This window comes from Peromyscus californicus, unplaced genomic scaffold (assembly GCF_007827085.1).
Source record: "Peromyscus californicus insignis strain IS unplaced genomic scaffold, ASM782708v3 Scaffold_20__1_contigs__length_68692818, whole genome shotgun sequence".
NCBI classification, from domain to species: Eukaryota; Metazoa; Chordata; class Mammalia; order Rodentia; family Cricetidae; genus Peromyscus; species Peromyscus californicus.
The window spans coordinates 48,648,708-48,664,122 of record NW_026294503.1 but is presented as its reverse complement, the minus strand read 5'-3'; the positions used below and the strand labels follow the sequence as shown (position 1 = coordinate 48,664,122).

The 15,415-nt window shown below is 49.4% G+C and overlaps 1 protein-coding gene across 7 annotated transcripts in view; it reads left to right on the top strand.

The window, feature by feature from the left end:
* Efcab6 (EF-hand calcium binding domain 6) overlaps positions 1-15,415 on the top strand; it is a 198,538-nt gene that overhangs the window by 117,421 nt on the left and 65,702 nt on the right. For 6 of the 7 annotated variants that reach the window (XM_052748505.1, XM_052748503.1, XM_052748501.1 and 3 more), the window contains 3 exons: positions 1,308-1,476; positions 10,463-10,577; positions 14,667-14,800. In XM_052748505.1, the coding sequence (XP_052604465.1) occupies positions 1,308-1,476; positions 10,463-10,577; positions 14,667-14,800 (418 nt within the window). Of the gene's footprint in view, positions 1-1,307; positions 1,477-10,462; positions 10,578-14,666; positions 14,801-15,415 lie in introns of those variants that run through there. The other variant, XM_052748507.1, reaches the window with a different exon arrangement.

Below are 15,415 nucleotides of genomic sequence, written 5' to 3'. Positions count from 1 at the left end.
GTAAAACACACCCACTAACACAGCGAACGTCTTCTAATGCGAGATGGTGGAGCTGTTAAAATGATAGCCACGGTGAACTATCTGAACTGTCAACCAAAACACACTTAGTGAGCGGCGAAAAAGACCAGACTGATGGATATTCTGGCTTCCGCTTCCTTTTGAAAAGGACCGGTTCAGTCTAAGGAGAAGGTGCCGTTTTAACTGCTTGTTCATAGCATGTCAGGAGCCTGCAGGCATGGCGACACCCGGGAGGCGCCATCTTGTCATTTCTCTTTTTCAAAGTTCTTGAGCATGGGATGATGGGGATTGTCATTTAAGAGAAAGCTTAAATGTCTGGCGACATGTCTCCCCAAAGACAGGACAAGGACTAATGGCCGTTAAGCTGTTTATAAAGCAGGTTTCCTAGAGGGAAGACTGGGACTCTGCTCTGCCTAGCTGTCCCATGGCTGTCCCGTTCTTTCTGAAAGGCCCAGGAGACTGTGGAGGGCGGGGAAAGAATGATCTTCCAACTGCACATCCTCTCATAATACCTTTTGTGAATTAAGTTGATTCTACAGAGCAACTCAGGATAACCATGACTTCTCTGATCTACCACAGATGGCCCGTGACTTCATTCGCCTAGTTACTACAAAGCTTTGTCTAACTTGAAGCTTCCCTGTGGGCCCTGACTTTACTTCCCTGGTTCGTGAAAGCATTTTGTTTTCAGTCTTACGTGCAGCCCATTGTGGCGGTGGAGTCATGGCTGCAGGAATGTGAGGCAGCTGGTCACGCTTGTATCCGCAGTCTGGAAGGAGAGAAAGATGGATGCCGGTGCTGGCTTGCTTTCTCCTTTTTATGCAGTTCGGGACCCCAGCCCAGAGCATGGTGCTGCCCACTTTTACTGTGGGTCTTCCCATCTCATTTAGCCTAGTCAGCATAATCCTCCCTGGCATGTCCCAAACAGTCCCTCCCAGGTGTCCCTGGTGGCTTGTCTCTGAGCGATTCCAGATCCTGTCTAGCTGACAACACTAACCATCACATGTGCCCAGCCTCATGCTATTTCCATCCAGCTCCAGGTTGAGAGTCTTAGTGTGAAAACAGTATCGCCCTTCCTCGCTGGCTGGTCGCCATGCATTGGCAGCAGGACCGACCCTCTGTGTGGATCCTGGGCTGCCGAACTGCAGGCCTGGCTCTGCAGCCAACCAGCACAGAAAGAGAAGCCCCACCCTCTGATGGGGGTGATAAACCCCGGTGCTGTCGTGGGATGCATGGTGAGCAGGCGTGGCATGTCATCTGATGGAGAGCTCAGTACCTGCTTGTGATTTCAGAACCCAACCCACAAGGGACAAAATGATAGAGGCCAAGAAGATGACCAAGGAAGAAGTCATCGACAGACTCAAGCACTGTATCCAGCAGCAAGACCCGGTGTTCAAAAAGCAGTTTCTTAGCATCAGCAAGGAGCCCGATACAAAGATCAGCCTGGAGGGCTTCCGGAAGGTAGGAGCCCATGCCCCGTGGGGCTTCCTTCCTGGCTGGGTCCATGAGTTCTAGCCCACTGGCATACAGACTTCATTCATTGTTACTGTCCATTTATTTTGCAGTGGAGAAGGGGGCTGGCTGGTGGGCAGTAAAAGAATTTACGGGCAGTGCCACCAAGAGACCAGTTTATCTAATACATTGTGAGGCAGGGGGCACAGGCTGGGCAGTCCTGAGAGCGCCAGCCTGCAGCCCGGAGCTGGCTGCAGGGCGCAGACTCAAGTCCACAGGTGTGGTTTGTTGTGTGGCAAGGCCACTCCATCTCAGGTGCCACTCAGTGACCTGAGAGGATTCCCAGGGCCCCAAATCGTCAGCTTTGGCAAATTCCTTCCAAAAATAGGTCCAGGATGGATAGGGCTTGGTTTGGGTGTTTAACCCTTTCTTGCTGTACTGTTGGGCTAACCATGGATACCTGGCTCTGTGTACTGGGGGCACCTTGGGGGTGGGAGTGCCGAGCTGCCTGGGCCCCTTCACATCAGTGAAGGATCCTCATGATGTCAGGTAACAGATCTGGGATTTGTTCCTCTAAGGGGAAAAACACTGGCATTGAAATCTGGGAGAGGCAGGGCGCTTATGGAACCAGCAGGTTTGTGCCAGAAAAGCCTCAGCTTGAAGGGCCCTGCATGGGCTTTAGGAGTTAATTTACACTATTGCTTAAGATTCCTACAATGAGTCTCCAGCCAGCAGCACTTTGGCTGTTCCTCTGGAAGGCATCTCAGTTAATATGCTGTAGTGGCCACGTGGACAGGCTAGAAAGCAGTGGAATCTGTTTCCAAGAAGATGATACTCACTTGAGTGCCCACTGTTTACCTGGTGTCTGCCTCCAGGCCAGGCATCGTAAGCAGAGGCCCAGATTATGAGTTTTTTTCTAATGTCTTCATCCTATGTTCCCATTTAGAGAAGTTTCAGATAAAGGCTTTGAACACGATTCTGTTGTCTTAGTTAGGGTTTCTATTGCTGTGATGAAGCACCATGACCAAAGCAACTTGGGGAGAAAAGGGTTTATTTGGCTTACACTTCCACATCACAGTTCATCATCATTGGAAGTCAGGACAGGAACTCAAACAGGGCAGGAACCTGGAGGCAGGAGCTGATGCAGAGGCCATGGAGGATGCTGCTTACTGACTTGCTTCCCATGACTTGCTCAGCCTGCTCTCTTATAGAACGAGGACCAGCAGACCAGGGATGGCACCACCCACCATGGACTGGGCCCTCTCCCACCCATCACTAATTAAGACAATGCCGTACAGTTGGATCTTATGGAAGCACTTTTCTTATTTGAGGTTCCCCCTTTCAGATGACTCTAGCTTGTATAAAACTATCCAGCACAGCTATATTCTGTCACTGTCAGCACAGAAGGGACTCTGATGTCCTCTGGGTGCCTAGCCAGATTCAGCACTTAGAGCAAAGGTTCTCCTTGCTGGGGCTCAGGAAATGCCCTGGGGAACAGCTGAGCCTCCATGATGGAGGGTGGGTGAAGGAGGGTGTATAGGCTTAGCTCAGTGACTGGACTCCCTGTTCCCAAAAGCTGCCTGATGTCCAGGCTGCCTTAATGGGGTCAACCAGCTTTGTTTGGAGTCCTTGACACCTCATTTTGTCGACAAGCCACACAAGACACTCAGAAGTCTGTACTTTTTTCTCTGGGTTCCAGCTCCAGCCTTGGCCAGAGAACAGCTGGATTCTCAAGGCAGGGAGCCACACCCCCCGCTGGTACACAGACGCAGGCACACTGACCACTGACCCTTATTTAGGACCACTCGGCAGGAAGCTCAGTTTTCTGAGGATGTCAGCTGGGCTCCATGAGTTCTCAGAAGTTCTATGCCTTTACCAAGGTCCTGACTGCCCATGCCACAGACGATGAGAGAAGTGTGCCGTCTGTCTGTCGGGTGTCTGTGGGTTTGTTTGTTGCAAGGTTCTTTTATGTTCTGTTAATGTTGTGTGATTCACCCTGAGGCTGTTACTGAGATAGATTTCAAAACACTGAGGTCCCTGTGTGTCTGTGTGACTCTGGATACAGAGTGATGCTGCACAGCCTCAGGGCCATTTTCCTTCTGCTTTCTTTTGGTGACTGTTAGTCTGGTACTGGATTTTCTTACCTGCGGCTTTCAAACTCACTGGGCACTTACAAGCAAGTCTTTTGTGGGCACATTTAATTCACTTTTCATAAAATGTAGTTGAGAACCGGGTGGTGGTAGTGCGTGCCTTTAATTCCAGTACTTGGGAGGCAGAGGCAGACGGATCTCTATGAGTTCGAGGCCAGCCTGGGCTACAGAGTGAGTTCCAGGAAAGGCCAAAGCTACACAGAGAAACCCTGTCTCGAAAAACCAAACAAAAAAGATGTAGTTGAGCATCTTAGCTTTTTCTCTAACCTGGACACCGCCTGGTTCCTTTTCTGACTGTTCTTACCGTTAGGTTATTCGACTACTTCTACGTCCCATGTTCCCCTGTACCCCTTTCCGAGCGGATGCAGTTTCTTTCCTGTTGTAAAGGTGGCTGTGCTGGAGAAGGCAGCCAGCCCACTGCTTGCACCTCCACAGCAGTGCAGGGCGCTTCAGTCCTGTGAAAAAAGCTCCTGAAGGAAGCCGTGTCTGCAGAGACTAACTGATTAGAACCCCAGCACCATGGAGAGACTGGAATGTTGCAGGTCCGGAGGAGGCTAATAACTTTATCTTGGGCTCAGTCTAGCCCCCTGGAGCAGCCATTCCTTGCCCACCTCTGTGTGGAACTAACATCTTGTGACAAACAGATTAAAACCTCGTGGAGTCAATTAACTAAGCAGAGGACTAGCTTCTACCAACCCCAAAGCTAATAGTCATGAGTAGCATCTTGAGCAAATAGAATGGCTCCCCACCCCCACCCCACTGCACCCACCCTCTGGTGTACCCACCAAAGTATTTTAAAGTTGCCTTGATTTATGACTTTCTTTGTTCTGTCAAATTATAAAAACTTCATGGAACTGCCTCCCTGTAGGAATGTGAAATTGGGGGGTGACCTAAATTGGCGTTCCCAGGTCGTGGTCACTCGGAATGGCTCCAGAATAAACTATCTCTGATTCCTGTAAGAGAAGAGCTATGGGGTTTGTGTCGAAAGCACTTGGTCATCTCTTTTGTGGCACCATTTGCCACACGCTTCAATTTTACATATAATCTAAACTCCCATGAGACATCATCTTTTGTGCTGTAATTAACCTGACCTAGCAACCTGTCCTGTCTGTCTGTCTGTCTGTCACTATATCTTCCTCCTCTCCCTCCTCCTTCTCCTCCTCCTTTCTTGAAACTGGACTCATTTTTCCATCCTGCCCAAAGCTCTCCCTTTGTAGATCACTTAGTAAGAGTGCACTGGTTGCTCATTCTGAGTTTCTGATCTTTTAGAGTTTCTTCGTTAGACCGCATTCATGGCACCATGTTAAACCGAGTCACTACCACCCGAGGCCCCTCTGAGCTGTGATAATTTTCCAGACTTTCCTTGCCTTATTATTATTATTTCCATTGTTTTTTGAGGACCATGGCTAATTTTTGAGAATTCCTGACCAGGATTAATTTTAATTAAATAATCCTCTGTGTGTGTGTGTGTGTGTGTGTGTGTGTGTGTGTGTGTGTGTGTGCGCGCTAAACATTCCAATAATTTGTGGCTTTAAGAAACTCAGAAGATTCAAAGTAAGGTAAGTACAAAATCAGAACACCCAGGTCAGAGAGCAGTGTGAGCCATGCTCCACGTGGCCATCCAGCTGTCAGCAGGAATGATGGAGCTGGAGGACAGTGGGACACACTAGTAGTGAGACTGGGCACAAAGTCAGAGCCACGTGAGCTTGGAGCTTTGTGTCCAGCCTCCATTTAAGAATGGAGACAAATGAATGTCTTCAGCTTAAACAAGTAAAACAAAAGGGAGGCAAACCTAAGGTAACTCACTGCAGGTCCATCTTCAGCACCAGCCATGCCGCAGGAAGTTCCCAAACTCAAGGAACGGGATGCTGTGAAGACTCAGATGCTCCCCATGAGGAATAGAGCATGAGAAGGGTCAACGGGAGATGCCCAGTGGTTAAAGCACTTGCCATTCAGGCATGAGCACTAGAGTGCACATCCCCCAAATCCCACATAAATGCTGTGTGGGCATGGCCACCTGTAATGTCTGCCTTGGCAGAGGCAGGCAGACCTCTGTGAGTTCAAGTCCAGCTTCATCTACTTGAGTTCCAGGACAGCCAGTGCTGTGCAGAGACCCTGTCCCAAAAAAAAAACAAACAAACAAACAGGGAGAGAGAGAGAGAGAGAGAGAGAGAGAGAGAGAGAGAGAGAGAGAGAGAGAGAGAGAGAGAGAGAGAGAGAGGAGAGAGAGATTCTGCCTCAAGAGAAAAGGAGTTGGGGCCTGGAAAGATGGCTCAAAGGTTAAGAACATTGACTGTCCAAAGGTCCTGAGTTCAATTCCCAGCAACCACATGGTGGCTCACAACCATCTATAATAAGATCTGGTGCCCTCTTCTGGCCTGCAGGCACACATGCAGACAGAACACTGTATATGTAATAAATAAATCTTAAAAGAAAAAGGAAGAAAGGAAGGAAGAAAAGGAATTGAGGATAATTGCCAGTATCCGTCTCACACACATGTGCCCCCATACATGCACACCGCACATGGACGTGGAAATGGAGAGCAGTTGGCTACATGTGAAAGGCTACTCTTAATGTACAGAATGCACAGGAGTGTTCGAGGCTGAAAACGACAGCCTTGCCTTGGAGAGTTTACTGTAGATGTAAATATAAACAAATGACAGCGTGGCAGAAGGGACAGCAGGGGCCCCAAGTGCTTCCAGGTTTCTGCCTTGTGTGTGGAGTGATGTTCTCTAGAGCGATGCTTCTCAGCCTTCCTAACGCTGCGACCCTTTCATACAGTTCCTCATGTCATGGTGACCTCCAACCATAAAATTACTTTCACTGCTGCTTCATAACTGTAATTTTACTACTGTTATGAATCATAATGTAAATATCTTTGTTTCCTGATGGTGACCCCTGTGAAAGGGTCATTTGTCCCTAAAAGGATCATGACCCACAGGCTGAGAACCACTGCTCTCGATGGACTATGTTATGGTGTTGTAACCTCAAGAGAAAAAACGCCAAGATCATGACACAGAGGTGAAGCAAGCATGCTGCATATGCAGATGTGTCCATTCTGTCCCAAGCAGAAAGGCCTGGGTCCCCTCAGCTGCTGTCACTGGGCACCTGCCACTCAGAGCACCAAAAACCCCACAATTCAATAAGTTATCGGGGCCCCAAGGAAGGCTCTCTCTGCGATGCAGGCTGTCCCAGGCGGGACCATTGGAAGTGTTAGAAATGTCAGACGGGGGCCGGCCGGATAGCTCAGTTGGTAGAGCACATGCCTTGCAAGCGTGAGGGCCAGAATTTGATTCCTAGAACCCATGTGAAAAGAGAAAAAATATGGTGGCACACTCTTGGAATCCAAGTGTTGGGGAGGTTGGTATACGTAGATCCCTGGGACTCACTGGCTAGCCAGTCTACCCTACTTGGCTAGCAAAACCAAAAGCATGCGCGCGCGCACACACACACACACACACACACACACACACACACACACACACACACACACACACGAAACCAAGGAAAGAAGGAAGGAAGAGACTTGATACTGGTTTGTTGCTCTTCAGTGGACTTTCAGGAGAGTGTCTCCCAGAGAAGCCAGGGTTTGGCTGGATAAAGGGTGTTCAGTCTGTTCACCAGGCTGTGGCTAAGCCCTGCTGCCTGTGAGTCTGTGAGTTGCTGGCAGGTGTTGAGAAGTCTTCTGGATTGTGTTCATTGCAGATGAGAGGGGTGCGGGGTGCCTTGGGGGAGTTCAGTGCTTCTCCACAAAGCTTGCCAGCGAGGCCAGGCTTGCTCCGTGGTGCTCTGTGCCCCCGGGGAACTGCACACCCAGCCCAGTGGTGCTCTGTGCCCCTTGGAACTGCACACCCAGCCCAGTGGACAGGCTGTGGAAGGCTCCCTCGCCTCCCTGGTTCTTCACAACCCTCCAGGCTGGGAAACATTTGCCTGCAGACATTTTCTTCCTCTCCATTGCATATGTTTTTGTGAAAGGACTAAGCGGGAGGACTTTGCGATGAATAATTCATGTGTGATTGTTTTCAAAATAGGAAGTTAGTTTTTCAAAGTGAGTAACCCGTCTATTCATTCCCGAGACCCATTGCCTCTGGGTGCTTCTGTGTGGGCTGCAGCTTTCTATCTAAACAGTCACTGCACCTCATGCTGGGACAGGCTCCTCTCCAGAGCTGGGCCTGGGAACACAGGCAGCGGATAGCACACAGATGGTGCGGGATTCCTAGTCAAAGGATGACCTTGGAATTCAGCACCTCTCCTCAGTAATGCCACAACCCCTGGTCCTGCAGCCACACTATGGCCTGTTCACTGTGTATACACACACATACACACACTCACGCACACACACACACACACACACACACACACACACACACACACACACACACGCACACACACACACTCACACAGGCTTCCATGACCAAGACCAGGCCCCACAAACCAGGAAGGATGTATCAGCCATCTTCCCACTGCTCATCTACAGCTCCCTGCATCCTCTTCCACACACCAGAAAGGATGGGTGACACCCAGATAAACTGTGGCCCATCGTGTGCTTGGAGCCAAATCTAGACCGTTTAAGAGGTTCGGAGTCTGCAGCTGAATGGGAAGGAAGTGCCTGAAAGCTCTATACTGTGTCCAGTCGGGGTGGGAGAACAAACAGCTTTCTGAAGCCCCTCATGGGGGCACATGAGAAAGGACCTGTTCAGATCCTTTAGTGGCCTCCTGCACCCTCCCATTTGGTGGGGTCACAAGATGTTTGCCAAGACTCCAGTTAGCCTTCCCTGTATGGCCGGTTAGGATTTGTGTGAGGACCCGGGAGCCCCACAACAGGCAGCTCCCTCTTCCCCTGGGTGTGTCCAGTCTACTTGGAACTCACCATTCCTCCTCCAGCCTGGGTTCCTTATCCCAACAGTATGAGGTGGTTTGTGATCAGAACGAGGTTTGAGCTCCAGCCCTGCCACGCCCAGGTCAGGTAACCAGGGCAGGTCAGCAGCCTCTGTGTCCAGATCTTTGTGCCAGTGTCCTGAGTGGTCCTTTCTCTGAGCTCCTGATGGGGTGAAACAGAGGGTGTCATAGAGGGCTCAGCACAGTGCATGGCCTGCGGTTAGAAAACAGTGTCACACAGTGAGGGTGGTGGATGGTGTCCAGCCCTGTCTTGTGTCTGTCTTATGCCAGACTTTCTCCCACTGGCCCTCTGCTCCAGACTTTGGGCAACACCAGAACCATCTGATGGTGTCAACTTACGTCCATGTCTTCCCCATGCTGTGTGATCCCGAGAAAAGAAGGGCACCAGTGCCAGGCTCCCGAGACACTTCTTCTCAATGCCAAGGCTCAGTCCAAGCCCAGGGAGCAACGGAAGCAGGCTCAGTGGACCATATAGGAGCATCCAGATGATAGTCCACAGAGCCAGGGAGCTAGTGTCCACCAGAGTACCTGCCTCCTCCTGATGTCCCATGGCAGCTGCTCCTGAGAGCAGGAACACAGATGGCCATGCTGATGTCTGTGTCGTGGCACCTGGCCTATGAACTTTTTCCCTGGCACCACGGAGAGGGCAGCACAGATGGCATTGTGTCCTGCTGGTGCCCCTGGACCTCCTGGGAGTGAATTTCTTAATTAATTAATTAATTAGTTGTTTGTTTTTTTTGGGTTTTCAAGACAGGGTTTCTCTGTGTAGCTTTGGAGCCTGTCCTGGATCTTGCTCTGTAGATCAGGCTGGTCTCAAACTCACAGAGATCCACCTGCCTCTGCCTCCCGAGTGCTGGGATTAAAGGCGTGCGCCACCACCGCCCGGCTTCTGGGAGTGAAGTTCAATAAAGCTTACACTCACATGCCACCAGGGGTGGTCTCCCCGGTCTAGTCACACATGCACTGGGCTACAGACACACCACCTTTCCCTACAGTCTTGCACACTCGGCCTCCAACAAGCCTTCAACAAGTTGTCCGTCTGTCCCTGTCCCCAGTGAGTTCAGCCGTCCTGCTAGCGCACAGCCCCGTTCTGAACCTGGACTCTGCGGTCACTGTTGAGCAGGTCTCCACTCTCAGACCACAAATGCTGGCTGAACAGAACAGTAAGGACTGTGTCTTCTGTCCCCTGCACTGAGGGAGGCACCCTCCAGACAGACAGCTTCTGGATTGCCCCTGTCCACCCACTGACCCAAGGGCATCGTCTTACCCACAGCAGCTCAGCCAGTCAATGTCTCCTAGGAAGGTGGCTTTGGGACCATTCTGTCTCAGTGTTTATTATACAGGGTCATGTATTCGCTCATCTGTTCCCCACCCACTCAGTGCTATATGCACAAATGGAACAGGAGGGTGTGTCTGTTGGAGCGAAGTGTCCAGAAACCACCTTTAGCGAGTAGACTCACACAGGGAGGGGCAAAATGGTGCCTGCGGGTGCCCCCCTCCCCCCACCATCAGAGAGCCACACAGCCTTCCTCTGTGGGTCTCGATGAAACTTGAGGGACAACCTTATTTTCCCTCCTGAAACTGCCTTTAGTGTGCCTTTGAGTCCTGGAAAACATGCGAATAAAAAGGCAGCTTACTAGAGTCAGAAGCCACGTGAGAAACAAGGGAGAGCTGGGCACCTTGGCTGGCAGGGCCTTGGCAAAGAGCAGCTGGGCGGTCTGTGTCTGAGTGTCACCCTGCCTGCGCCCTTTGTTTACTCACAAGTGCCACAAGCAGGCCTGTGCCTCAGTGCAGGGACACAGAAGGCTGGCCCCACCCTCGGCAGCCATGGGCGGGGTGAGAGGGGGGCCGATAAGTAATAATGGCTGCTGGAGCCTGTGGAGGAACAGTGCAGTGTGGGGCAGACACCCTCATGCTTCTCTCCCTCTGGCTCTCCTCCGCGCTAGGTCCTGGAGGAGATCGGGTTGCCTATGAATGACAGCCAGTTTGCACAGCTGGCCGCCAAGATAGGCTTCAAGAAAGAAGGAATGAGCTACCAGGACTTCACCTCAGGATTTGAAGGTAGCTAGCCAGCAGGTGCTTATGGATCTTGCTCCGAGGGGGCCAGATGGCACCACAGATCTTCCCTGGCCGTGCCATGCCACCAGTTTGCTCATGTGGTAGCAGCCTCAGCTGAGAGGCCGAAGCCATAATTTTAGCTGTGCTTTAGGCCTTTCACCCACTTAAACAGAACCTGGCCAGTGGGCTACAGACTTAGATGGTCCCAGAGTGCCTCCCCGGACCCGCCTCACAGCCTTTAAGACTTTCCTCCATAAAAAAGGTGGGCTATCTGAGGGCCGGGGATGCCGCTCAACACAAGCGTTCTGGCCTGGCATGCCCAAGGCCTGGGTTCAAACCAGCAATACTGGGGAGAAACACACACATACACACACAAAACCAGAAGATGGTTACATGTAATTAACAGCGCCACCCACAGGTGATGTGTTCCTCCCTCTTCACAGGTGGGGATAGACATTCTAGAAGAGTTAGGCAAATACCCAAGACCACCTAGGCATGTCCTGCCCCAACTCCAATGGTCCTTAAAAAGTTGGGAACTAAATTTTGTGTCATGGGGGAAGGCAGAGCTGAGTCACCTCCTTGACCACCTGTGCCTCCTGCTCTCTGGCAGTTGAGGGCAGACAGTGTAGTCTCTCAAGAGAGCAGGGAAAGCTGGGCCTCTGACACAGCTACCCAGTTCGTGTACAGGGTCACAGGAGTACACTTCTCATTGCTACAAGAAACCTGCGGGGTGGCTAGCCGGGCAACTCTAGTGACCCTGGGCACATGTCTCTCCCCGTGTCGTCACTGGCTTTGAGGGGTGACTTCATTGCCTGTGGAGAGCATGCCCCAGGCAGCACCCCTACTCGCACACCAAGAGACGGGTCTTAATCCTGTGGCAGGAAAAGGCTCTGGACAGCAGGGACAGCAAGGATAGCTTAAAATGCTGTCACCTTCTGTCTGTCTTGACGCCCTTGAAGGGAAGTGTGGGAAGGAAGAATCCTTGAGGCATAGCTGCTGGGCAGGTGCAGCCTTCTCTGGGCAGGGTGAATAGGTCATTTGCCTAAGGCCCGAGCTGGGAATGCTGTACCTACCTCTTCTTCCTGGCCTTCCTCTCCCTGGCCTGTCCCTGCCACTTTGAGTAGCCTGTTGTCCTCTCCTAGGCCCAACAGGGCCAGATGCTTGAGGAAAGGGAAGTCGTGCTCCAGTGACCTTAGACACACACACACACTCACATGCACAGGCACGCGCACGCACGCATGTGTGTGTCAGTGGTGGTCACTGTGGAGAGATTAGATCAAGTCATCTGCCAAGCAGTAACCAGCCCCAATGTGAGGTGAAGAAAGAAGTTAGGGAGCCCTGACCCCACCCTGCCACCTCCCAAAGACCCCACATGTTACTGCAACCATGTTCTAGAATGTGTGGTAGGATGACCCCAGCCTGGTGAGCATAGGATGAGTGAGGAGGCTCTAATTGGCCGTCAGGTTTCACAAGTTCTAGCCATGCGATCCTGAGTGTCGCCTGGAGCAGCCAGGGACCCTGCGAGCCGCATCTCTGGCACACCATACACTTCCTTGCACTGAAAGGGGGCCTGAAAATCTAGTTTTTCATGTAGTTGGAAGAATCTAACTCTAGGACCCCTCCCCCAGGTTCCTCTGTCATCTGAATGGGATACGTAAGGAGGCCTCTTTGTGAGGGGCATGTCCACTGGTTACGTAGTGAACTCAGAATCTGAGCACTCCCACAGCTCCACTCCATCACTCACCAAACAGGTGCCACAGGCTCACCATAGGCCATTATCTCTGCTAAGTGCTGGGGTGGCAGATATGCTCCCTGATAGAGAAATGTATCATATAGAAATGATAGAATAAAAGGGTGGATTATTGAATCTACTCAGAAAAAATAGAGATACAGAAATAACAGGATGAAAGGGTAGATTGTTGAATCTACTCTGAAAAGATAAAAAGAGGATATAGATATAAGATTATTGAATCTACTCTGAAAAAAAATAGAGAAATGATAGGATAAAGGGTAAATTATTGAAAAGAAAAGAAAAAAGGGAGAATATGGATATGATAGGATAAAAAAGGTAATTTTTGAATCTACTTTTAAAAAGCAACTACTAGTTTTAAATATTTTACATTGGATTGGATTTTCGTATATTGTTTCCAAATTATGTATATTAATACAAATTTGAATTTGATTTTGTTAGAGAATACTGTACATATATTTCTACTCTTGTCCAAGGTATTGTACCTGTACAGCTCATTTAACAATGTAATACAAATTGCTAGTCCTTGAAAGTTATTACCAACTAATTAGGATATAAAGAAATGCAAGTTAGTAGTTAGTCACCTATTACAATCGAACTTGTAGTCATGTTAGGTATGTTTTCAAGGTCAAACAGAAATATATTTTAGATATACAGGTCATTTTCAAACACTTCAGAGATCTACAGAATATGGCATTTAAGATGTTTTAATAATGTAGTTTTTTTTTTTTTATGACAATGAGACATGTCTGCTCCTGGCAGCACCCATCTACTTCAGAGAAGATGTTGAGTATTGAAGAAACTCCTTATGGAGTTTATTTTCTTTGTGGCAAGTTAGCCACTGGAAAAGAAAATGCCCTTTCCTGAACTGCTGATAGTATGCTGTCCAAAATGGACAAGCAGGACACAAAAGAAAGGACTGCCGAACCTTGTCAAGACAAGGTAGGAAGGCCCTTCAGAAAACACTGCCTCACAGATGAGTCTGTCAGATGTGCTAAGCCTGCAGGCTGAAGATGGATGCCCCAACGTTGCAGAGAAATCTTGGGTGCTTATCCAGGCAGCCAGCTATTTCTGTCATTTCTCACATTTTTTTGGAAGTTGCTTGTTTGTACTTCCTGCTTACTTAGTTAATATTATTTCCTTCTCAGTTCTCTGAGGGAGTTAAAAACTAGATAGTTATAGTTTTCCTTGTTAACAAATTCAGAAAAGAAACTCACTACAGAGGTATAAAGTGTATAAGTTTGAAAGATATCAAATATAGTTTTCAGTTGGTAATACAAGTTAGGATAGAAAGTGAATTAGGTACATTTTGGACTTACCAAGATAGGATAAATAATGGAGTTTTTGTCTAAACTTGTCAAATGTCAATGGAATGGATATTGTTAATGTAATTCTTGACTATATATATATTGTATATACTTACTGTACTTATTGTATATAGTTTTTTCTTATATTAGTTATAACCTTATTTTATTATTTTAGACAAAAAAGGAGAAATGTGGTGATATATTGTATACCCTAATAAACTTGCCTGAGAATCAGAGGACAGAGCCAGCCACTAGATTAGACATAGAGGTCAGGCAATGGTGGCACACACCTTTAATCCCAGCACTTGAGATCTCATGCCTTTGCTTGGGAAGCTCACATGCTTTTAATCCCAGGAAGTAATTTGGTAGAGCAGAGAAAGGTGTATAAGGCATGAGGAAACAGGAACTCACTCTCTTTAGGTTGAGGATTTCATAGTGGTAAGAACTAGTGGCTGGCTGTTCTGCTTCTCTGATCTTTCCGCTTTCACCCTGATATCTGGCTCTGGGTTTTTTATTAAAAGACCATCTAAGATTCGAACAACACTCCCTGCCACAGTCCCCTAGTCCAAGACTATGAGCTCTGTGATGTTGTTCTGGCTTGTTGTCACCAGTGATGCCCCTGGCAAGGATACAGTGGTGAGGAAAGCCTGCTGAATTCATGAGCAGGGACCAAATTTCATATCCTGTCTTTAGGACATGATTCTAGAGAGCAAAAGATGAGGCAGAAGTCCTCCTCTGGCCCTGGGAATCAGGCGATGAACCAAGGAAGGACAGAATCACGGGACAGGTGTTCACACCAAGAGTACTACGTGTCATGTGTCCCCATGGTGTAGAAACCATGCTCCCTTTGAGATAAGAACCTTTCTAAGACATGTTGGGGGGTAAAGGTGGTGGGTCCTGATAATAACAGTGCTGAGCTGGGACCGTGGGATGCCATGTCATGTGGGGTCTTACTCAACCAGGTTTCAGAGGGGAAGTGGACACAGAGGGGTGTGTGCAGAACTAGTGGAAGTCTCCCACTTGATATCTTTTCAGACACTAAGCTGAGTGGACTGGAAACTGTCCCACTGCAGCCACGCACTACCTCAAAAACAAAGTTGGATGACCACTTCATGTCCGCGGAAGAATGCCTGAGACTCTTCCCCAAGAAGCAGAAGGAGTTGTTCTCGGTAACATGGGATCCTCTACATCATAGCTTTTCTAAGGCTCCAACCCTGCTCCCCACCCCCCAGCTCACACATGTGTGAATTCTGGTATCCAGTCAGGCCCAGCAGCTCCAGGGGACACACAGAGACAGGGACTGGCCTGGGGTGGGGTGGGGAGCCTAACCTTGAGGCCCCACCCTGCTGAAATGCCTAGTCATCACTGATGGTAGAAAAAAGGAGCCCTCTTTTCAGGGGGCATGGCCACCCATGGGACAGTGGACTCAGGATCCTATACACACCTGTTTGCACTTATTCACTCACCAAACAAATGTTGCATGCTCACTGCATGCGGAGTCTACACTGAATGTTTGAGTACCCTGCCTGGAGTCTTCTCTTTGTCCAAGACACAGACAGTGAGTAGCAATTCATAGACACCGTGGCTGGCTGCTGAGGGGGCCTTGGTTGAATACTGTGGGACAAGAAGGCAGAGCCCTTTAAGGTGGAACCTACCCAGAGGAGGAAGGGGCCCCTGCTCCAACTCTGAAGCCCAAATCAAATGCTTGATCTTCATCCTGGTCACCTGGCTAGCAAGGACAGTTGTGCCAGCATGCCGGTGGCTGCATCTCTGCAGGTCCAGGC